This window comes from Culex pipiens, chromosome 3 (genome assembly GCF_016801865.2).
Source record: "Culex pipiens pallens isolate TS chromosome 3, TS_CPP_V2, whole genome shotgun sequence".
Taxonomy (NCBI): Eukaryota; Metazoa; Arthropoda; class Insecta; order Diptera; family Culicidae; genus Culex; species Culex pipiens.
In genome coordinates this window covers 1,668,061-1,692,531 of record NC_068939.1, presented here as the reverse complement: position 1 = coordinate 1,692,531, position 24,471 = coordinate 1,668,061, and the positions used below count along the sequence as shown (strand labels likewise).

General features: G+C 38.4%; 1 protein-coding gene across 2 annotated transcripts in view; it reads right to left on the bottom strand.

The window, feature by feature from the left end:
- Positions 1-22,090, bottom strand: part of LOC120423009 (sensory neuron membrane protein 2) — a 33,840-nt gene extending 11,750 nt beyond the window's left edge. For both annotated transcript variants that reach the window (XM_039586639.2, XM_039586640.2), the window contains exon 1: positions 21,166-22,090. In XM_039586639.2, coding sequence (XP_039442573.1) covers positions 21,166-21,276 — 111 coding nt within the window. In that variant the 5' untranslated portion in view covers positions 21,277-22,090. The remainder of the gene's footprint in view (positions 1-21,165) is intronic.
- Positions 22,091-24,471: the final 2,381 nt, after the last annotated feature.

Sequence of the window (24,471 nt, the reverse complement as noted above, 5' to 3'; positions counted from 1 at the left end):
TATAATCCTGCTCTAAAAATGAACTTTTTATTAAAAGCTCGAAGACCCACCTTCATATATACATATCGACTCAGAATCGAAAACTGAACAAATGTCTGTGTGTGTGTGTGTGTATGTGTGTGTGTGTGTGTGTGTGTATGTGTGTGTGTGTGTATGTATGTATGTGTTCAAAAATCTTGCCAAGTTTTCTCAGCACTGGCTGAACCGATTTTGATCGAACCAAATGCATTCGACTTGGTTTAGGGTCCCATACATCGCTATTGAATTGTTTGAAGTTTCGATGAGTAGTTCAAAAGTTATGTATAAAAATGTGTTTTCACATATATCCGGATCTCAATTAAATGCATGTAAACGATATCCGGATCCATCATCCGACCCATCGTTGGTTAGGTTATCAAGAGACCTTTCCAACGAGTCCACAACATCGAAGATCTGGCAACCCTGTCTCAAGTTATGACCACTTAAGTGATATTTATGTGCTTTTTTGAAGCCGGATCTCACTTAAATGTATGTAAACGATGTCCGGATCCATCATCCGTTCCATCGTTGGTTAGGTTATCAAGAGACCTTTCCAACGAGTCCACAACATCGAAGATCTGGCAACCCTGTCTCGAGTTATGACCACTTTAGTGATATTTATGTACTTTTTTGAACCCGGGTCTCACTCAAATGCATGTAAACGATGTCCGGATCCATCATCCGACCCATCGTTGATTAGATAATCAAGAGACCTTTCCAACGAGTCCACATAATTGAAGATCTGGCTACCCTGCCTTGAGTTATGACCACTTAAGTGATATTTATGTACTTTTTTGAAGCCGGATCTCACTTAAATGTATGTAAAGGATGTTTAGATCCATCATCCGACCCATCGTTGGTTAGGTTATTAAGAGACCTTTCCAACGAGTCCACAACATCGAAGATCTGGCAACCCTGTCTAAAGTTATGACCACTTAAGTGATATTTATGTGCTTTTTTGAAGCCGAATCTCACTTAAATGTATGTAAACGATGTCCGGATCCATCATCCGACCCATCATTGGTTAGGTAATCAAGAGACTTTTCCTACGAGTCCACAACATTGAAGATCTGGCAACCCTGTCTCGAGTTATGACCACTTAAGTGATATTTATGTACTTTTTTGAGCCCGGGTCTCACTCAAATGCATGTAAACGATGTCCGGATCCATCATCCGACCCATCGTTGATTAGATAATCAAGAGACCTTTCCAACGAGTCCACATAATTGAAGATCTGGCTACCCTGCCTTGAGTTATGACCACTTAAGTGATATTTATGTACTTTTTTGAAGCCGGATCTCACTTAAATGTATGTAAACGATGTCCGGATTCATCACCCGACCCATCGTTGGTTAGGTAATCAAGAGACCTTTCCAACGAGTCCACAACATTGAAGATCTGGCAACCCTGTCTCGAGTTATGACCACTTAAGTGATATTTATGTACTTTTTTGAAGCTGGATCTCACTTAAATGTATGTAAACGATGTCCGGATTCATCATCCAACCCATCGTTGGTTAGGTAATCAAGAGACCTTTCCAACGAGTCCACAACATTGAAGATCTGGCAACCCTGTCTCGAGTTATGACCACTTAAGTGATATTTATGTACTTTTTTGAAGCCGGATCTCACTTAAATGTATGTAAACGATGTCCGGATTCATCATCCGACCCATCGTTGGTTAGGTAATCAAGAGACCTTTCCAACGAGTCCACAACATTGAAGATCTGGCAACCCTGTCTCAAGTTATGACCACTTAAGTGATATTTATGTACTTTTTTGAAGCCGGATCTCACTTAAATGTATGTAAACGATGTCCGGATCCATCATCCAACCCATCGATGGTTAGGTAATCAAGAGACCTTTCCAACGAGTCCACAACATAGATGATCTGGCAACCCTGTGTCGAGTTATGACCTCCTAAGTTATATCTGTGTACCTACTTATTTTTTCTGGATCTAAAATAAATATCTGAAATATGTCTCCAAACCACTCATATTACCCATTGTTGGTAAAAAGTGAGGAAGGCATCAACCACACAGGTGGATTAAGTTAGGTTTTTTTTTATTTCCTGGGATTGTAAATTTATACATTTACTTTTTTGTGTTCACTCAGAAATGAAAAACTTCGTGGAGCGATCCGAATTTCACGGATTTCTCACGTACCGCTAATTTTGGTAAATAAAACTTTATGAAATCGGAAAAAGAAATAATCCACTGTTTGCAAACCATGCCATACTGCAATTACTTTCTTTCACATTTCCGTCAAAAGAAACCAGCATAACGCCAACTATTCAAACGTGCCTCCCCATTGTTGCGGTGAACTTTTCATTATGACCAATTCACATGTCCATAAAAGCAGTGCGCCTCCACTCTCACCGGACATGGCAGTTTATTGAATGATCTAATACAAAGTCCATAACTTGAACTTTTGCTCTCTATCTCTCTTCTGCAGTCAAACATAAATTAGCTCAAACCAACACTTTCCGCTGGAAGTTTACTTTTCAATTTCTACTTCTCACGTGTTTGGGGTTGTGGTCTCAAATTATGCCCTGCGGGCTCCAATCACTGAATGTCACACCACCATGAAGTTTGTTGGATTGATTTTAGCAGAGGGGACAATTATCTTGTCACTTTCCTCGTGGCCCACGGAGAGTCGGTCAATTCCTATATACAACTCAGCGCTGTTTGAAGAAGGTAGGGTGACTTGGTTCTGACAAACGCAACAGCAGCAGCTGAACCATGTAATGATACGAGCGTTCAAAGGGGTAATTGCACTGATTTTTTTTCCTTCTTCTATTTCTATACCCGTGGCCGTATATAGGAAGACATTTGCGCCGAAGGTGGCCGTTTATTGGACGCATCCTCCATTCACCGCGCCGCCGCCGCCACTCACCGCGATTTGTTAGGATAATTCTGCTTTTCTGCGCCACAAAGAACGCACTGAGCCGCGCACAAATCACACATGATCAAGCCGTGTTGTGCGGTAGCGCTGATCCATTGAACCGAGCTGTGAGATTTGCCGGTTTCTCTATTTGGTCATACGTTTTTTTCGCTTTGCTTGTTTTTATAGCTGAATTCTTATGCTGGACAATTGTTTGGAAAGGGTTTATCAGAATATTTAAATTAAAACTGAATAATTGTACCTTGAACAATTTCAAAATAAAAAATTAAAATTTTCTAAACAACTTTGTAAATCTTTGTGACAAACAGGTCCATGTGCATTCCAACTTTGTTGATGAAACGTTCCATGCCGCGCCACGTTGATTTATGGCTGGCGTTTTTCCATGACAGCGAAAACGAAACAGGTTTTTGCTGTGTGCACTATTCGAATCACAACCAAATTACATATGTACACGACCCAGACACCAGCTAACCTCCCAAGGATTGGGCCGATTTGATCTTTGCAAGTCTTGCATAACGTCATGATTCGAAATCCGGACACTTAGTAGCATATAATTTTTGTTATAGCTGACAAAAAATCATGTAATAAGTTGGAAATGAAGAAATATCATCAGGATGTAGTATTAACAGTCAGTTTTAAGAGAATGCATGCAAAATATGTATTTTCTAACAATTTTTCATCAGAATTTGAAAATTAAAATGACTTGTTGTGCTTCGAATCCCGGACACTGATAAAAGCTGATTCGAAATCCGGACACTTTTGCTTCGAATTCCGGACACTCGTTTTTGCTAATGAATCGCACAAATTTGGACTGAAATGTTAGTGAATGGCATTCTTTAGGTCTCAAATAAGCTGTTAACATCAAAACAATCGATATTTTATATAAAAATTTGCTTGAATTTAAGGAAATCAAAACCATAAATTTCTGCTTTGCCTTCCCTGTGCTTCGGACGCCTATGAAATATTTCACGTGAAATGTTTCGCATTTTTGGTAATCTTATAATTTTATTTTATTTAATTGTTTTGACATTAACTACAGCGTTCAAACAAACTTTAAATGAAAGTTGATGTTAGAATTCATCAAATAACCCATTTTTGACATTTATAATGCGAACTTATATCCAAATAATTGATAAAACAAGATGAGGTGTCCGGGTTTCGAAGCGTCCGGGAATTCGAATCATGACGTTAATAAGTTTCAATTGGAACACAATTCCTAGAGCTAGAAATGAAGTCGCCCACGATCAAGCCATGCGAGTGACTTCATCCGAGGGTTAGGCAACGAACCCTTCGACGATCGAATGTCGCCCGATGAAACAGGTCAAATATGCAAATGAGGTGTCGTCACCTGGCTTAGAAAGTGTCCTCTCAACGGTTTTTTTTCGATCCCAGCTCAAAGAAGACAACGAACCTTCGTCGAATTTTGCTCAAAATGGGTCAACGACAAAAAAAAAGCAAACTTATGAACCACAAGTCACGCCAAAATTTGGCTGAAGAATGCCATAAGCAGACGAATTAATGTTGCACAACGGATCGAATTTTTGGAAACGGCGATGGCAAAAAAAAAACTCAGCTGGGGATGATTTTTTGGTTATGTGCGCCAGCCACCGCGCCGCAGCACGTGCTCATTTCCATGCTGGGTGGTTGGATGGATGTATGTATGTACTCTATGCAGAGACGTACATGTCAATTTAGCAAGCAACTTGTAGATTAGCGGGTGGTGAAGTGCCGGTGAAGTGTTGCCAAATATGGCTAAGTTGCTTGTAAACCAGCTTTAGAAAGTGGATGGTACTTTTTTACGATTGCGTGACATAAGGTGATGCTTGGGGATCCTCATTTGGATAAGATGATTGAACTTTAGTTATTGCATAATTGCGTAAAAGTATGGATATTAGTCACTCTTTTAAATTCATGTATCCATTTTTTATATTCATCAAAAATGTGAAAAGATAACAATATAATTTCACTAACAATAATTTCAATTTTTTTAATCAGGTTTAAATTTTGAAAGGTCTAAAAATAAATAATTTTGTTTATTTCATATTTTTACATAATTATAAAAAATTAAGCATTGATAAGATCAGCAGAATTCCCAAAAGTTTGGAATAGTTGTTTACTAGATATATTCAGATGAAATTTTTTTTTCTAAAACTTAAAAACGGTACATTTTACCAAAAAATTGTGTAATTGTGTAGTTTAACTATCAATTAAAAATTTTATTTTGCCTTCAAAAAATATTGTTCAATATTTTTTGTCCACATTTTCGATACTGTCCAAAAAAATATATATGAATATTTCAAAACTAATATCTTAACGCGATTTTTGAGACAATAATGAATATTCCCTAAAATTGTATTAAATATTTTATAATAGCCATAAAATGTCAACCTTAAGCTTAAGAAAACAAGTACCGTTATCAGGGGTCACATTGGGTCTGGGGGGTGAGATTGGGTCATACAAAAATGCTGAAATTTGTATGACCCAATTCACCCCCAGAACCAATGTCACCACTGATGACGGTACATAAAATATTTAACAAATCAATGATTTATGTTGTTGTTTATTTAATTAACGTGATTTTGACCTAGAAAGGTCATTCGTCACTTAACGATTTATTAAAAAAATTCTAAATATTGAGTATTTTTTCTACCAATTTTTAAATAGTTTTGAGATATTGTCTTTTATAGGCTGAAATTTAAAATGTATTTTTTTGAAAGTTGCCCAGGCATAAGGCTGATACAAATATGTTTAAAAGTTTTGGTCACAGGGGCAAAAACATCAAAAAACTTCAAAATTTCAATGGAAATTTAAGTGCAATCAGCTAAAATCAATTTAAAATGCATTCCTCTTTGTTAAGAATCATTTTAAACATGTTTGGCTTTATTCAGAAATCTATTGAATTATGTCGTTGTACAGTACCGAAAATGTATTTTTTCCCTATAATTTTAGTTTTTGTTAAATCTTACATTTTTTGAAAACTAATGATTGCAAAACAACAGAACTGCCCTTGATCTCATAAATGTCCCATTAGGGTGTAATATCAAAATCGATTTTCCAGCACAGCATTATTTTAGTTCCTTTTGGGGTCCTAAACAACTCCCCAAAGTTTGGGAACGATTGGTTAAGTCCTCACTTTACGCAAAGTGATTCAATATTCCATACAAATTTGTATGGGAAAAATCATTATTTTGAATTTTGATATTTAAAAAATCCAAGTTTCACGCTATACTAAAACCGGATTCATATTCGGATGCTCCGGAATGTGCTCTACAACTTTCCCGAAGAGAGTATGGTGCTAACTTGCTCCTATAAAAAGATATAGCGTGTTCAAAACTCGTCTAAAACGTGTTTTTTGATCGAAAATCACGTTTTAGACGAGTTTTGAGGACGCTGTATCTTTTTATAGTAGCAAGTTAGCACCATACTCTCTTCGGGAAAGTTGTAGAGCACATTCCAGAGCATCCGAATATGAAGCTGGTTTTGATATAGCGTGAAACGTGGATTTCATAAATATCAAAATTCAAAAAAATGATTTTTCCCATACAAATTTGTATGGAAAATTGAATTGCTTTGCGCAAAGTGAGGACTAAACCAATCGTTACCAAACTTTTGGGAGTTGTTAAAGACCCTATAAGGAACCAAAAAGTTGCTGTGCTAGCCAAATTTGAACAACTTTATTTTTTTCCATACAACCATATTACACTCTAATGTCCCATATACATTTTCATCGTTTTTGAGTAATTGATGCAGTTTATTCCAAAATCACTAGCGTGTTCAGATCCTCAAGGAAGGTGGGGCAACAATATGAGCGTTTTGAAAATTTCGTCGTTTATGGACACGTTTTTTAGTCAAATGTTGAAAATATTGCTTGTTATTCCAATTTTGATATTTATTTTTTATTTTTTGCTGACCCCCTCGACCCCGTTTAAAGCCGAGGGACAAACATTTTCTAAACATATTTGCATTGGTTAAATTTGTCATCGTACAATGTCTTAGTATTGTTAGGTCCTATCTAAACAAAAAAAAAACTTGTTTAAAATAATTGTCACAATTTTAAACGTTAAAATCCTCTGGAAAGTTTCAGTCAAATAATAATCCAAAAATCGGCGTTCAAAGTTCAAGAGAATTGCAAAATCCCTCGGATACCTTTAATATGCTAGGTTCCACTCTCAATAATATTTTTTAAGTTCATCGTGATGTGTATTAATTTAGCTTTTACTTTCCCTTATTGGCCAATCTCCAAATTTATTCGCTAACCACAGCCATCGATCGATTTGACTTGATCACGTGTGAAATTAATCGAATCTCGAACATATTATTTACCTTTAGCCACAAAAAAAACCTTTGAAATCAAATAGACTCTAAATTGGAAAGTTCACCTTTTTTGCTGCAAACTGATAACCGGACTATGCTACAATTACGAAATGAAATTTATCAGATCGACTTTCTCACCGAGACCAGAAAGTCCTATCGAATTACGGAGACCGGCCAACAGGTTATCCAATAACGGCGTGGCCAGATGGGGCAAAATATCTCGTTTTAACCGCCTAACGGCGGGTGGCAATGACTTCAAACCTGGGCGCGATGTTTGCGCTCAAGAAAGTTAAGCCAAACTCAGGAAAGTGTCGTCGCAAACATGTACTTGGCAAATATGTACGGTTGAGGTGGTAACTTTTGAAAAGGGTTTATTCGGTTGAATATGAGTGGGGTTTTCAACACTTCAAGACAATTTTAAAAGTTTAATTTCCACCGATCGGAAGTTGACGTTCAAGTTGGTTGAGCCAAATTACTCATCGCATTAGAGACGAGGGCAATCAACTTTCGTCGCGGCCAATGAAGTGTGCGCGCACCAATTTTGTCTCAAACGAGTAAAAAATTGCTGTAATTTTAAATTCTTCCTGCTGTGGACGGTGAAGAGAAAAAAAAAGTCAACACAACATCCAAAAGCAAGCCATGAGAAAAACAACCCTTTGAAACGCCATTACATTGTCCATTGGAGATGTCGATTGGTGTCATTCATGTGGTACCATCGAAGTAGTCTTTGACGTGGTTACGCGGCGACTTAATTGCCATGGCAGCCGCCTCATCATCGGCGTGTAACCCTATTGCAGTGGCCCCAGCCGACCGACCAACCAACCAAGTTCGTAATGGCAGCGAAATTAGCTTGCTGAGATTCGATGTGACACCTGGCGGAATAGCCAGCTGATGTTGCTTCCTGTGCGACGGTGACGACTTAACCGCAGCCGACGTAAGATTTCACATGCCTACTGAGATCGACTGCGTCGATCAAGTTGGAGTTGGGCTTTTATTTGACTGGATTTTTTTTTCGTGGGTTTTCAAGGTTGGTGAATGTAACGAAGCCCAAAAAATAAAAGCTTGCTTTGGTCAGTACACTGTTGGTGAGAATGTTTTCGTCATTAAATTTTTAAATTCCCAATTCAGCAGTCAAAGAATCGTTCGAAATAACAGTTAGAACGTTATTTTTCAGCAGTCAAAGAATCGGTCGAAATTTTAAAGGTGAACTTATATAACAGTTTCCAAAACATTTATATTGATTGTTTTAAACTTTCAACCTACCATGTACTCAAACAAAAACGATACAACACCGAATCTGATCACGTTTGGCCAAAACAGAAGGAATTCGACTGAGTGCTTTGCGCCGTTAATGGTGAGGAAATGATGACAAAATCAGCGATTGCAGAGTCGTATCCGATTTTTACGATTCGTCTCAACGGGTGAGAATCGCGATAGTTCGGCAGTGCGCAGCCAACTAGTCTGGACCTCCCCTGCCCAGCCCGGTCGTGGGAGGATCACTTTTCTCGATCGGCCTGCGGCCGGGCGACCTTGAGCCAGTTTGCGGTGTAAAATGTTCAAGGCTACCAAGCGCCGGTAAACGCACATTATTAATGTCTCTCCCTCTCTGTCTATAAATAGTAAGACTTCACCACACACGTGTACTTAAGTCAAGTCAAGTCGCAGCCTACCCTGCAGCGCTGGCGGGCAGGTTTCGCGCTTGTTGCCGACTTAAGTCGCGCGCTTTGACCGCATCTTTGAACTTCTATCGCGCTGTGGCGTTGATGGCGTTTTATTAGCTCGAGCGACCCTAGACATTTGCGCGGTGCACAAAGTGAGAGAGCCACGTGGTTGCGAAAGATACGGTATTGGTGGTTGACCCCAGATTGGTTTTATGAATATAGGTGTGTGTCTCGCGAGGGATGTCCTTGAAGGTGACATGTGTGAAGGTTGAGAGATGAAATTGCACTTTGATTAACCTTCCCTTGGTATTGAAAAAAAATCACACATAAGGTATTGGGGTCCTTTTCGACCCCAAATTTTAAAAAATCGCCAAAAATCCAGTTTTTGACCGATTCCGGTTCTTTTGGTCACAAATGAAAGCTTAGAACGTCCCCTTTCCGAAACCGACCTGGAAACCCGGATTTGGTCACTGTGGACACCGGGAATCGACTACAACCGAAAAAAGGCCTTTTTGAGACCCCAACTTTGACGACCTGTATCTCCGGCAAATTTTAACCAATCAGGATGTTCCAGGTTGCATTCGACAGGTATTTACCTGTACTTTGACCACAAATATTAATATCAGAGACAGGTGACCTACCGGTTCCGGAAATCCGGAATATCCGAAAAGTTCATATTTTACTGTTTTTCACGAGTCATCCTGACCAATCTGATACCAATACTGTCATGATAGTTGAAATTGATCCATAAAACTTACTAAAAACACAATACACGATTGCCAGAACCACTCAGGAGTGTTAGTGGCCACTTCCGGGTAGCCTGGAACCGGTTCCCGGGTACCCGATGAACGGCCAATTTGAATTTTTTGTTGAAAACCCATCATGTTGCATATCAAACTTCATGAAATTGAAAGATATGTCCATCTTTGATAATGCCGTTAATCTCTGAGTCATCCTGACCAATCTGGAACCGGTTACCGGTGGCGCCTTGGGGACACTTCCGGAATATGAGATAAACCCTATCATCCGACATATCAAACTTCATGAAATTGAAAGATATGTCAATTTACGGTCATGCCATTGTTCGCTGACCCTTTCTGGCCAATCTGGAACCGGTTACCGGTGGTGCCTTGAGGACACTTCCGGAATATGAGAGAAACCCTATCATCCGACATATCAAACTTCATGAAATTGAAAGATATGTCAATCTACGGTCATGCCAATGTTCGCTGACCCATCTTGGCCAATCTGGAACCGGTTACCGGTAGCCCCTTGGGGACACTCCCGGAATATGAGAAAAATCCTATCATCCGACATATCAAACTTCATGAAATTGAAATTTATGTCAATCTACAGTCATGCCAATGTTCGCTGACCTATCCTGGTCAATCTGGAACCAGTTACCGATGGCCCCTTGGGGACACTTCCGGAATATGAGATAAACCCTATCATCCGCCATATCAAACTTCATGAAATTGAAAGATATGTTTATTTACGGTCATGTCGTTGTTCGCTGAAACATTGTGGCCAATCTGAAACAGGTTACCGGTGGCTCTTTGGGGACACTCCCGGAATATGATAGAAACCCTATCATCTTACATATCGAACTTCATGAAATTGAAAGATATGTCAATCTACGGTCATGCCATTGTTCGCTGACCCTTTCTGGCCAATCTGGAACCGGTTACCGGTGGCGCCTTGAGGACACTTCCGGAATATGAGAGAAACCCTATCATCCGACATATCAAACTTCATGAAATTGAAAGATATGTCAATCTACGGTCATGCCGTTTTTCGTTGACCCATCCTGGCCAATCTGGAACCGGTTACCGGTGGCGCCTTGAGGACACTTCCGGAATATGAGAGAAACCCTATCACCCGACATATCAAACTTCATGAAATTGAAAGATATGTCAATTTACGATCATGCCATTGTTCGCTGACCCTTTCTGGCCAATCTGGAACCAGTTACCGGTGGCGCCTTGAGGACACTTCCGGAATATGAGAGAAACCCTATCATCCGACATATCAAACTTCATGAAATTGAAAGATATGTCAACCAACGGTCAGCGAACAACGGCATGACCGTAGATTGAAATATATTTCAATTTCATGAAGTTTGATATGTCGGATAATAGGGTTTCTCTCATATTCCGGGAGTGTCCCCAAAGGGCCACAGGGAACCAGTTCCAGAATGGATCAGCGAACAACGGCATGACCGTAGATTGACATATCTTTCAATTTCATGAAGTTCGATATGTAAGATGATAGGGTTTCTATCATATTCCGGGAGTGTCCCCAAAGAGCCACCGGTAACCTGTTTCAGATTGGCCACAATGTTTCAGCGAACAACGACATGACCGTAAATAAACATATCTTTCAATTTCATGAAGTTTGATATGGCGGATGATAGGGTTTATCTCATATTCCGGAAGTGTCCCCAAGGGGCCATCGGTAACTGGTTCCAGATTGACCAGGATAGGTCAGCGAACATTGGCATGACTGTAGATTGACATAAATTTCAATTTCATGAAGTTTGATATGTCGGATGATAGGATTTTTCTCATATTCCGGGAGTGTCCCCAAGGGGCTACCGGTAACCGGTTCCAGATTGGCCAAGATGGGTCAGCGAACATTGGCATGACCGTAGATTGACATATCTTTCAATTTCATGAAGTTTGATATGTCGGGTTTCTCTCATATTCCGGGAGTGTCCCCAAAGAGCCACCGGTAACCTGTTTCAGATTGGCCACAATGTTTCAGCGAACAACGACATGACTGTAAATAAACATATCTTTCAATTTCATGAAGTTTGATATGGCGGATGATAGGGTTTCTCTCATATTCCGGAAGTGTCCCCAAGGGGCCATCGGTAACTGGTTCCAGATTGACCAGGATAGGTCAGCGAACATTGGCATGACTGTAGATTGACATAAATTTCAATTTCATGAAGTTTGATATGTCGGATGATAGGATTTTTCTCATATTCCGGGAGTGTCCCCAAGGGGCTACCGGTAACCGGTTCCAGATTGGCCAGAAAGGGTCAGCGAACATTGGCATGACCGTAGATTGACATATCTTTCAATTTCATGAAGTTTGATATGTCGGATGATAGGGTTTCTCTCATATTCCGGGAGTGTCCCCAAAGGGCCACCGGTAACCGGTTCCAAATTGGACAGGATGGGTCAACGAACAACGGCATGACCGTGGATTGACATATCTTTCAATTTCATGAAGTTCGATATGTAAGATGATAGGGTTTCTCTCATATTCCGGAAGTGTCCTCAAGGCGCCACCGGTAACCGGTTCCAGATTGGCCAGAAAGGGTCAGCGAACAATGGCATGACCGTAAATTGACATATCTTTCAATTTCATGAAGTTTGATATGTCGGATGATAGGGTTTATCTCATATTCCGGAAGTGTCCCCAAGGCGCCACCGGTAACCGGTTCCAGATTGGTCAGGATGACTCAGAGATTAACGGCATTATCAAAGATGGACATATCTTTCAATTTCATGAAGTTTGATATGCAACATGATGGGTTTTCAACAAAAAGTTCAAAATCATCGGGTACCCGGGAACCGGTTCCAGGTTACCCGGAAGTGGCCACTAACACTGCAGAGTGGTTCTGGCAATCGTGTATTGTGTTTTTAGTAAGTTTTATGGATCAATTTCAACTATTATGACAGTATTGGTATCAGATTGGTCAGGATGACTCGTGAAAAACAGTAAAATATGAACTTTTCGGATATTCCGGATTTCCGGAACCGGTAGGTCACCTGTCTCTGATATTAATATTTGTGGTCAAAGTACAGGTAAATACCTGTCGAATGCAACCTGGAACATCCTGATTGGTTAAAATTTGCCGGAGATACAGGTCGTCAAAGTTGGGGTCTCAAAAAGGCCTTTTTTCGGTTGTAGTCGATTCCCGGTGGCCACAGTGACCAAATCCGATTTTCCAGGTCGGTTTCGGAAAGAGGACGTTCTAAGCTTTCATTTGTGACCAAAAGAACCGGAATTGGTCAAAAACTGGATTTTTGGCAATTTTTTAAAGTTTGGGGTCGAAAAGGACCCCAATACCTTTAAAGTAACTTTTGTTATGGACGCTTCCCTAGGGGTCGTCCAAGGTTTATTTGTTTTGTGAAATGTGTATTTATACTATAAATTTAATGTCAGAAAATTTCAAGGCTCTAGCATGTATATAGCAAAAGTTATGGCAAATTTAATTTTCAAAAAGGCCGAAAAGGACCCCAATACCGTAGGAAGGTTAACGAGTGGATTTTTTTTTCAGAAATTGTCGTTGTCGTGCTATCTTGTCGCGTGTGCATTTTGGGCTAAATTGAGTTTAGAACGTTATTTTGTACAGCTCTCAATAACTCATAACTTATAGATATTAAATAAAAACCGAAAAAATCGAGCATTATTGCCTCTCTTAATATGAAAGCTTTAATTTTGTCGTGCTATCTTTTTTTTTTTTTTTTTTTTTTTTTTTTTTATTAGGTCCTTTTCGGTACTGGGACCTGGTTAGGACCGAGTCGGCTATTGTAATTACATTTGACTTAATAATTACAGAGGATCTTGTGTGTAAATGTTAGTGGGAGGGGAGCCGATTACCCGCGGCCTACTCGGGGTTAGTAGGGAAGGGATTGATGTTAAAGACAAGGCGTGGGATGGGAAGGGGGATTGTGTAGGGGTCTTGGTTGGCTCTTCTGGCCTTTGCTTGTGTCCTCAGCCGCAACTCGGTGTCCAGCTGCTGGGGCGTTCTTGCTTTGCTTCCGGTGCAATCCAGAAACGACGGCTTTGTGTGAAGGCGAGTTATACTAACTGAAGGAAAACTAACTGAAGGAAAACTAACTGGAAGAAAACTAAATGGATATTTTGGAATCTACGAGGAACTGATAGATCGGATAGAGAACATCAAGGTCTAGTTGAGATAACGCGTCTCGCATCGGGATTTCTGGTGGTCTTCCTCGGGCCCTGAGGGTATCTTTCAACTTAATTCTGTGAGCCTGGTGATCTGGACACGCCCATACGAGATGGTCGATGTCCTGATAACCCTGCCCACAGTCGCATAAGTTTGTATCACTCATGTTGATACGGTAAAGATGAGCCTTGGACGAGTAATGGTTCGACATAAGGCGGGACATCGTTCTGATGAATCCACGCGTCAAGTCCATTCCCTTGAACCAGGCTTTTCTTTGCACCTTAGGTCGTATGGAATACATCCAACGTCCCTTGGTGTCGTCGTCCCATTGTTTTTGCCAATCCAGGAGCGCACGCTGCCTCGGCAAACCGTAGCATTCTTGTAGGCTAATTGGCCTTTCAAAAATGTCTCCACTCTCAGCACCCTTCTTGGCGAGCAAGTCCGCTTTCTCATTACCCGGAATCGAGCAATGAGCGCGGACCCACACCACCGTGATGCTGAAGGACTGAGCCGCCAGGTTGTTTAAAGTCTTGCGTATTTCCGTGAGAAAAAACGCAGACTCCCTGGTCGGCTTCAGAGACCGGATAGCCTCAACAGAGCTAAAGCTATCGGTGAAGATGAAGTAGTGGTCAGGTGGCATGGTCTCGATGATTCGCAGTGCGCAGTAAACCGCGGCTAACTCTGCGACGTAAACCGAACTCGGGTCCTTCAGCTTAAAGAACAGCTGATAAGATTCATGATAAACACCGAAGCCCGTACAGCCGTCGAGCTTGGAGCCATCGGTGAAGAATCTGTTGTTTGGAGGAACATGGTTGTACTTTGATGCGAAGATCGACGGTACAACTCCCCGCAGAAGATGGTTTGGGATACCGCGAGTATCGGCTTTCATGGACGTGTCGAAGCCAATCAGGGTGCTGTTGGTCGTGCTATCTTGACACACTTAAAAATTGCCAGAACGCGGTTGACACATGTACTTGCCCGACTACTGTAAACATCTGTAATCATAACTCGGGACTCCGCCAACCAAATTGAACAAAACTTGGCGTGTTTGTTTTTATTTACATTGCGTTCTCTTTTTTTTTGTTTATTCAAGGTCAAACATTAAAACGCATTTTTCTCGGAACGTCAAAAACGGCGTACGTTAAGTTAGCACCATGACGTCGAAATGTTAACTAGGTGAAATATGCATGTTTAAGTATATACATGTACCGTTTTTATTTGGCTGTGTAAGTGATTTTTCATTAATCTGCATTCCGCCTTTTGGCTGTGTAGATTTATTTGAAATTTGCATTTCTTTCCTCTTGATTTAATTTAAGTTTTTGTGAAGTTGAACATTTGCAAAATTGACTAAATATTTAAATATATTTTTCCCTTACCTGATAAATGAAATTAATGCAACCTGACTCACTCAAGTTCATGAGAATAACGATTAAGGGCACTTAATAACAGCACACCACTTGTTACAAATTACACCTCAAAGATACGCTTCTCAAGCTATCTATGACTCACAAGCTAGTTACATAAATTAGAATGTGGATTTACCGGTAGATTTAAAAGATTGTGAAGTTCCTAAGCCTCAGTTCTGAAAATAATACTATTTGAGAGATTACTCAAAGCGTTCATTAAAATAACTGACTTTGCGAGGATCTTGAGTTTTCATGAGAGTTTTTTTTAAACAATTTGTCGAAGACAAACTAAACTGAATTGTTGTTCTTCCCAGGCAAATAAGCATAGTGGGATAATTTCGTTTCTCAAAGGTCACATCAGTTGCATAAAACTGATAGATTTTATATTTTTTTCCAATGCATGGTTCCAAAACAAATATTGAAAAATATGATGTTGCACAAAAATCTGTATAAGAGTCAATTAGTTTTATTCGGTTCTGAACAAAAATATTTCTACTTGTTCTACTGTGAGCTCTTGCCAGATTTCCCCCGGTAAAGTTCAATTAGCATACCTCTCTCAGCCCGGGAGATCTCCGCCGAGAAGCGGCAGGTTCTGTTTTTTTCGCAGCCGCACATGACGTAAGGTCAATTTATTTGCCATGTACAAACTGACTAATACAGTCAGTGCAAGCAAAGTGTTTGTCGTCACATCAGGGGAGGGCAATTTTTTTCCTTTCTCCGTTCTTTGTTCGACTAATAACTTTCAACTAATCACTGATGGATCCACAAAGGAGAAGAGTGTGAATTGTAGGTCTTGATCTTTGGGATCACTAATAAGTGTAACTCAACAGACTTGTTATTAGCAATCATTACGACAGTCGTGACAAATCAATGCAATCAAGTTTTTCTTAGTTACTTGACCTCATGACTAGTCTAAGTCCTCTAACAATAGTTTCAATTGTTCTTGTTTTTGCGTGTGTTTAGTCTTTGGTTAACACCTCTCGCAAATGCAAATCTGCTCGTAACGAAACCACCTCAGCCATCCAGGAAGCTTAACTTATAATTGAACATCAGTTCACGGTGTTTTTGCTGGAAAGATTCTTTGCCAGCAAGAGGAGAGAAAAAAACCGTCGTACTATCCGCGTCAATTCACAGCAGAGCCCAGTGAAGAGTGTAATTAGAGGGATGACTCAAAAAATGTGACGCACTTTGTCACGCTGGGCAACCGCCACGATTCACGTGTTGAAGTCAAGTTCAAGATTGTAGCATTTGTAGTAGCAGGCGGTGAATGGAAACATCTGACCTTATTCTGTCAAAGGGCCTGATTTGCAATTCAACGCCTCCTACTACAAGTGTTGCTCAGGTAACGACGCTTCCTACTTGGGCTTGAAGCTAATAACTGTTGGACATTTTTAGAACAATACATTTAATATTCAACACAGGTATTCAATTGATTCATGTGGTTCATATTGCCGCCAAACAATAAACTAACCTTAGAGTTCACATGAAACCACCCCCAACGAATCACGTACCGCTCGCTTGACAATGAACTTATCAAGGCAATCAGACAATATACTTTTCCCAAGGGTATCGATTGGTCAGTTTGCCCCCCATATTGGAGCCGAAAGCATAGTTAATATTACCAGCACGTACCCCCCATCATCGCAGCCTGCTAAAACGTTTATGCTTTTTGCACTACCCCCTCGGATTTTCACGACGAAACCGAATTCCGTGCCGTTTTGAATGATATTCAAAACCGAGGGGGCAAGCCCCACACGGCTTCGGAATGTTTTATTAACTAAGTTGGTCATGAAAAAAGTCATGCATGACCCCGAAGAAGAAACTTGGCGGTGACAAAAAAATGAGGATGATACCGCAGCAGGCCGTGGCGGGGATGTGAAGCATTTTGAACTGGGGAGGCCCTGAACGAGGGCTGCCTTTTTCGATAAGTTTTGGTTTTGAAATCATGGTGTACTGCGATGGATCTGCCAGGGGCAGAAGAGTGATTGAAGAGTTTGTTTTTAATCAAAGTGGTAATTCAAATCTCAAACCGAAGGAAAGAGAGTGAAAAATATCTTCAACAGTTTATTTTTGGAGAGCCAACATCTTTTGAGCAAACGGAAGTGTGGCCACTGTGGCGTGAACAATTTGTGTCGACGAGCATTGTTGGCAAATAGTCACAAAACAATCTTAAGGTTGTTTTGGTGGCGTAATTGTGGTTTGAACTATGAAGGCCCGTGCCAGCATCTAAACCGTTTTGACGACCTTTTCTTCAAGAAGACCTGCTGCATCTTGGAGGTTTGCTGCACGCACAACCACACTTCTTCCGCGTGCGGGTCGCGTTCTGGTTCAGTGAACATTAGTTCACTGAGCGCTAAACGCTGAACAAATGGTCGCTTTACCGTACGTTTGTTTTAAGGTGTTATCGACTTTGTTAAGTATGAAGCGCAGAACCAATAATGACATGTGCGTGTAAAGTGTGAAATACGCGGTTGGTTGAACTTTGCAAATCCATAAAATAGTAAAGTCACTCGATGATCAAGTACTTGAGGATTTTTTTTCAGCATTTAATCCAACCTCGACTTTGTGTTGTAAACTGATCCACAAAAAAAAAATATTTTTATCAGCAAAATACAGTGAAACCTCTTTTTACGCGGTGCGTTACGTTTTTCTAATTTGACGATTCCTCTGAAACGACTAGAGCGTCCAATTTCCCGTGGTTACAAATTTCCCGGGAAACGGGAAATTTTCATCCAATTTCCCGGGAAATCCCGGGAATTCCCGGGAAATTTTAAATTTATTGAAAATTGTTATGATCTTGGTTTTCATTTATATTATGCAACAAAATTGTATAGGACATCAACACTAAGTGTGGAGATCAATTAACAGCTTGATTGCATGTAAAAAATCATTCAACTACAAGAAAATGTATTTTGGTATTTTATGATGAGAAATTTTAACTTGCCTCTGTTACCAGTTTATTGAAATGAGAAAAAAAAAACATGCACAAATTATGTTATTAGTGTTGGTTTTACTCCAAACAACCCAATGTTTTAAAATATTTGAAGCAAGCTTTGAATATATTTTTGCATTTTTTGAGAACAAACAATAGAAAGTAATTTTTCAACGATTTTTTTGAATTATTATGCAACATGATTTAAATTATACGATAAACTAACATCATTCCACAAAAAGTCTTCTATTTTTCACATTTAACCCTCTTACACCTGTAGTTGCACCAGTGCTCCATAATTCTTTTACTTCAAATTGTAATTTCTTTAGTACTAAGTATTTAACCAATTGAATTAATTCTTTTTGCAAAACAACGATTTTCATCTCATTTGATCATGGTAAACAAAAACGTAAAAAAATCTCAATTTTAATTTGGAGGTATGGAGTTAATGTTGTTTTGATGAAATAATATCAATCTGTTAAAAGCTTACCTAATTATAATAATTTAATACTCATTAACGGTGCACATCAACAAGAGTTTTTGCACCAAGATTTTTGTTACAGATATTTTAGTATTTTCGAAACTACGGGAACTATCGATATAATGTTTTATTCATCCCCTAAAGTACTGTCTACTAAGTGATTTACAACAAAATTTGCCTGTTTTTACAATCAGATTTGTGCAGGATTGGGTCCGTAAGTTTGTCAATTTTGGCATAAGAAGACAACAACTTCCTTGGTTGCTGTGCACCCTTAAGCAAGATCTATTTCCAGTTGCTTCAAAATTTAATATTATCAAACATAATTCTGATATCATAATTTCTGATTATCTGATTAATTATATATAAACCAAACAATACATTTAATTCAACAAAATCATGTTGAGTTTGTTCATTTAATATTTTTCCAGTGCATTTTCAAAAAATAGTTCCAAAAACTTAAGAAAATGTATACTTGCGCTTGAATTTCGGGAATTCCCGGGAAATTTACAAATTTCCCGGGAAACGGGAAATATTTTTTTTCGGGAAATCCCGGGAATTCCCGGGAATTTTTTTCCCGGGACGGGAAATTGGACGCTCTAGAAACGACGCAACATTTTTCAATGTTTTAAAAGCAATTTGTAGGTTTTGTTCAGATCTACAAAACGCTGTTTGAAGCTTGCAAACATCTTGTATGATTTAAGAAAAATTTACAAAACAAAAAGCGTAATGCCACCGCGTAAAAAGAGAATTCTCTGTATTATGTTATTAAACACAACCTATCATTTTGTTCATTTTAAAAGTTTTACACGCAAAGGGTGGATCGAATTCATAATAAATCATAAAAAAATGTCAAAAGCGGTGAAAGTCTCGTATTTTTGACAGATTAAGGGTTCGGACCTTGTTTTCGTCTAATTAACTAATCATTAACATAAGATCAAGTTCAAGAACAACTGAAATGATTACAAGCAAAAGCATAAATTTGAACCCTAAGGAAAAAACAAATAATTTATGACAGAAGCATAATTGAAGCCACAGTTTTTTTCAAGGACTTTTGGATCATAAATAGGCATGTCTGATATTTGGCACCATAAAATGCTCTTTTCCGAAATTTTGCCCAGTTAATCGAACAATTCCATCGAGAGTTAAACCAACATAATATCATATTTCCTCAACATTTGATTATTTACAAATAATTTTAAAGCAAAACTATCTAGTTTTCTAGCTTTCTTTGAAATTCACTTGAAAAAAGCTTTAGTACCAAATATCGGTTTAGTTTTCAATAGGTCCTATGCAACTTTTGTAAATAAAGTCTATTATCGATCGGTTATAAATAAAGTTATAAATAAATTTAAAAATATAAAATTTAAATAACAAGTAATGGTATTCACATTTTAATGAAAAAGAGAGGCGACAAAAACTTTAAAAAATATTTGCAACGGCCTTAAACAATCACGCCTTTTTTAATTCAATAGCAATTTCCAATTTTCGAAGAAATACAAGATGGGATTTTCTGTAATTCATTTCCAAAATGCACTTGTTAAAAGCTCTGTTTCATGTTCGTATTGATAAAAAAATATATCTTTTTATATTATATAAAAATAAAATAATATAATAAATGCAGGGTTTTAAAGAAAAAAATGATCATGCTATAAAAGCCTTAGGCTGATACAAATATTTTAAAAAGTTTTTGTAACCCCTTTCAAAATCAGCCCAAAAAATCAAAAAGCAAAAAAAAAATTTTGTTCAAAAAACTTCAAAATGTCGATGAAAATTTAAGTGCAATTAGCTGAAATCAATTTAAAATTCATTTCCCTGCTTTAAGAATCATTTTTCGCATGGTTGGCCTTATTCAAAAATCAGTACCGCAAAAAGTTTTATCTCGCTATAATTATTGTTTTCGTCAAATCTTACATATTTTGGGAACTCATGATCTCAAAACAACTGAACTAGTTTAACATGCATTTTAAAATACTTTTTTCATTGAAATGTTATGACTATGGCTTGTTATTTCATTTTTTTGCCCTTCCTTTTTCGACCTATGCCAGAGCCGAGGGACACAACTTTGAAAAATATTTGAATTAGGTATTTGAATTAGATATTTGAATTATTAATTAAAGAGGACAATAAAACATTAATTTATTATTTAAACGTTTTAATACCGATGAGTCACTTTGTCATTCTAATTAAATTTAGTCAAACCATATTATGGCATAAAACAGAATCGTTTATTTAAAAAAAATCGGTTTGCTGGAACTAAACAATTAAGTAAAATTCCAACAAAAGTCGGTCATGTAGTGCATTCAGCAGCACGTTTCCGTGTGATCCCCACCATTTGTAATTAAGTACTTTATCGGTCCATTTAATCGAATGTAATTTTCCAGTAAAACACCACCCAGCCAGTACAGGTTTTCCTGTGCATCCGCGTGTGAGCAGCAGCTCTATTCACGTCTTATCGCATTAGATCTCAAAACCTGCCTCTGTTGGTGGTCAACGTGTTTGTCGAACACTAAAATCGCTCATCCTCACCTCGATAATTTTGTCATGCACTGCCCCTGGAAAGACGACCCAGCCCAAAAGGGCACCGCCGACCGCCATGAAGACACCGATTCCGGCCAGCACTAGCGTACATTGCACCATTTTGAGGGCGAATTCTCCTTGGACCACACAAACTCGAGAGGGTCTCTCCTCAGCACCGGAGAGTTACGAAAAAAAACTGATTTAAAATAAATCTTTTTTTTCCTTTCGAATGTAGACGACGGTTTTTTTTCTATGCTATATATTTTTCACTTATGCTGCCCCCTCGTGGAGACTCTCGACATTCACTTTGCGAGTCTCTCGTGGCCACTTGTTCGGCTCAAATCGAGACTGCTGGACATGTAAAATATCAACTTTTATAAGTTGAGCGTGTTGCACATTGCACATATTCGAGAGGCTCGACTCGACACTGACTTGGCCCAAGCCTGTTTGTTCTTTCTTCACGACACACACAAACACACGAACTGCTGGCCCAAACCAATCCAAATCCGAAAACGGTGGAGAAGATTACGATATAGGTTTCAGGTTTGGAGCCAATTCCACACGGCCATCATCGCGTGGCCAGCACCGCGTGGCCGTCGTTGGAGGATCGTCGAGATTCACCGCTTAGGCAACACTGCTGGATTTTGCACAACACCTCTTATTTATCGCTCAGAACACTCGTTGGGACACTGGATCGTCTCGGTCGTTGAATATTACATGAAGTGGTTATTTCTTATACCATCTCATGTACACCTGTGCAAATTCACACTCCAATCACAAGCCGCAAATCCAGAATTCACGGAAAACACTTTTTTAAAATTCTACAAACTACCAGGTTGCTCCACTCATCTAATTTACATTACATGTCCACTTCGGAAGTCCTGCCTCACCAAAAACGAACTAACTACAGAGCGGATGTCGATTTCGTGTCATTCACGGTGCACGGCCATTGGGCAACTGAAATTCATTGATCGAACGAGTCGAAGCCCAACCAACAGCTGGTCGCGAATGACGACGAACAAGAACCAAATCAAATGATTGTGTCGATGCTCTTGGCACGAGTAGAAAAGTGTTCGCGCTCCGAGAGTCAAGCTCTGGGGAGAGCTTTGGAGATGTGTCATCACACCGACTCGACTGTCGTTAAACAAATCGCACAAATGAGCTGCTCTCTGCGGGATTGAGATTGGTAGTGTAAATACACGCGGTTGGACGTCTATAAGTAAGTAGATAAATAAAGTTTGAACAAGTTTGCTCACGAACTCAGCAGATTGGCGTAATAGTTGGAAATTTGGTGTCACTAAAAGCTTGATGGCTAGGAAAAACTAGTATGTTAGATAAATTTAATTTAAGAGATTTCAATTTAACATATTTAGTCAATTTATACGTATCAAGATTTTCTAATCTATATACTTCTCTAAAATTGTATTGGATTCCTAATAAGAAATAAATGTTTGTTTTGATGGAATGAAACCGCTTAACTTAAAAACCGCCGGCAGGTGTTGTGAGCGAATGACCACCAACTGGTCACTTGCTCTTTGCTCTTATGAGTTATTTTTTGGCTGGTTCAAATAACGAAACAGCAGTTTGTTTTTGGCTTTATAAAATTTTGTTATGATTTTTTTTATTATAGTAAGAAGAATTCTAACTTCTTTATTGATAATTTCTTTCAGCCAACTAATTGAGAATCAAATTCATATAATAAACTTTTTTAGCTTGTAAATAGAAGAGAGATACAATGATCCTCTCACACTTTCTCAGTTCATTTTCCGTATCAGGTTCATTTCAAAGGTAGTAGGTAAGCTTTAAAGCTCTGCGGAGCTTAAGGAGAGGAATAGCTAAAAAGTTTACATGTTTATTTTGAAACTTTCGATGCATTGTAATGTTTCAATAATTTTTGTTCCATGTTCTTCAATAACTTAAGTCAGTGTTTAAGCCGCGTTATAAAATGTAATAAATTATTTTATGATGACGTTATGAATTTGACAAAAAAATGATTGTGATGAATTGGACCGAATTTGGATATAACAACTCTCAGAAACATAATTATTCAATTAGGGTGTGTATCTCAGCATGATATGGTCCAATCCTTTTCTAGCAGAAGGTGTCACGGTGCCCTTTATTAAGGCATTGGAGTGCTTTTTAATTGCAAATTTGAATTTTATGAATTTACAGATTTTATATAGCTTTCGTTACTATTTTAGAAAACAATTTGAATTTTAAACGTCTTGTGTTGTTTTTTCAGCAGTCCTCATCAATACTTACAATTTTGGAATTAAAATATTCGTCTTATTTTGGCACGACACCCTTTTTTATGATTTTCTAAAAAGCTTGTTTTCTTTTTTTTCGTAGCTTTGCAACTATTAGACCAAATTAGACGAATCGAATTCTTTAGTTAAAATAGATTTCAAGAGATATCTCCAGAATTTTGTCCAGTGCACATAGAAATATAATTTGATGTAGTTGTAGCTTTATAAGCATTTTTTTTATTCATTGAGCAAACCAATCACTAATCTAAATAAAATAACCGATTGATTGTAGGATTTGCCTTCGCCAGTATTTCCGTGCATGTTGATCAATCCGAAATTCTTGGTTGTTGTTGTGGTTGAATGTTGTTGAATAATGAAATATTCAAATTGATTTGATTAAAAACTGTGAAGCCGTGCATTTTAGCAGAACTGAAAATAACAATTTGTGAACCTCATGATATTTCTAAATACATTGCAAAAATATGTGAATTTGGATGGTTTAAAATTGGAATATTACCTATTTTATGATATAATATTCTACCATTTATACTGAAAAAGTTGAATTACAACGAAAAAGTGGTAAATTTACACATTATTAGAGGTAAAATTACACATTTTTCTGACATTTATTGTGTAACGCTTGGTTAAAATAAAAAAAATCTCTTAAACCATAAATTGTTTTAACTTGTATTTTTTATTGGCTAAACGAACTAACTTGGCAGCTTTCCATACAAAAATTACATGTATTTTTTTTTATCTTTATCGTGAGAAGTGATTTTCTGATCTATCTCTTGGGAATAAACCATTCTGGCGAATGGATTTGTTCGGAGTTGCATTTTGGTAAATGGTCTATTTTGGAGAATAGGATGGAACCATTCGATTATTCGAAGATAAATTTTCGGATTATTGAGTCTATAGCGTATAGGGGAGTTTGGGGTAATATGGACAGTGGGGGTAATATGAACAGTGGGGGTAATATGGACAGTGGGGGTAATTTGGACACCCCTTTAAAAATCACCTTTACTTCGGATATAAAGTTAAAACGGCAATTTAAGTGATAAGGCTAGTA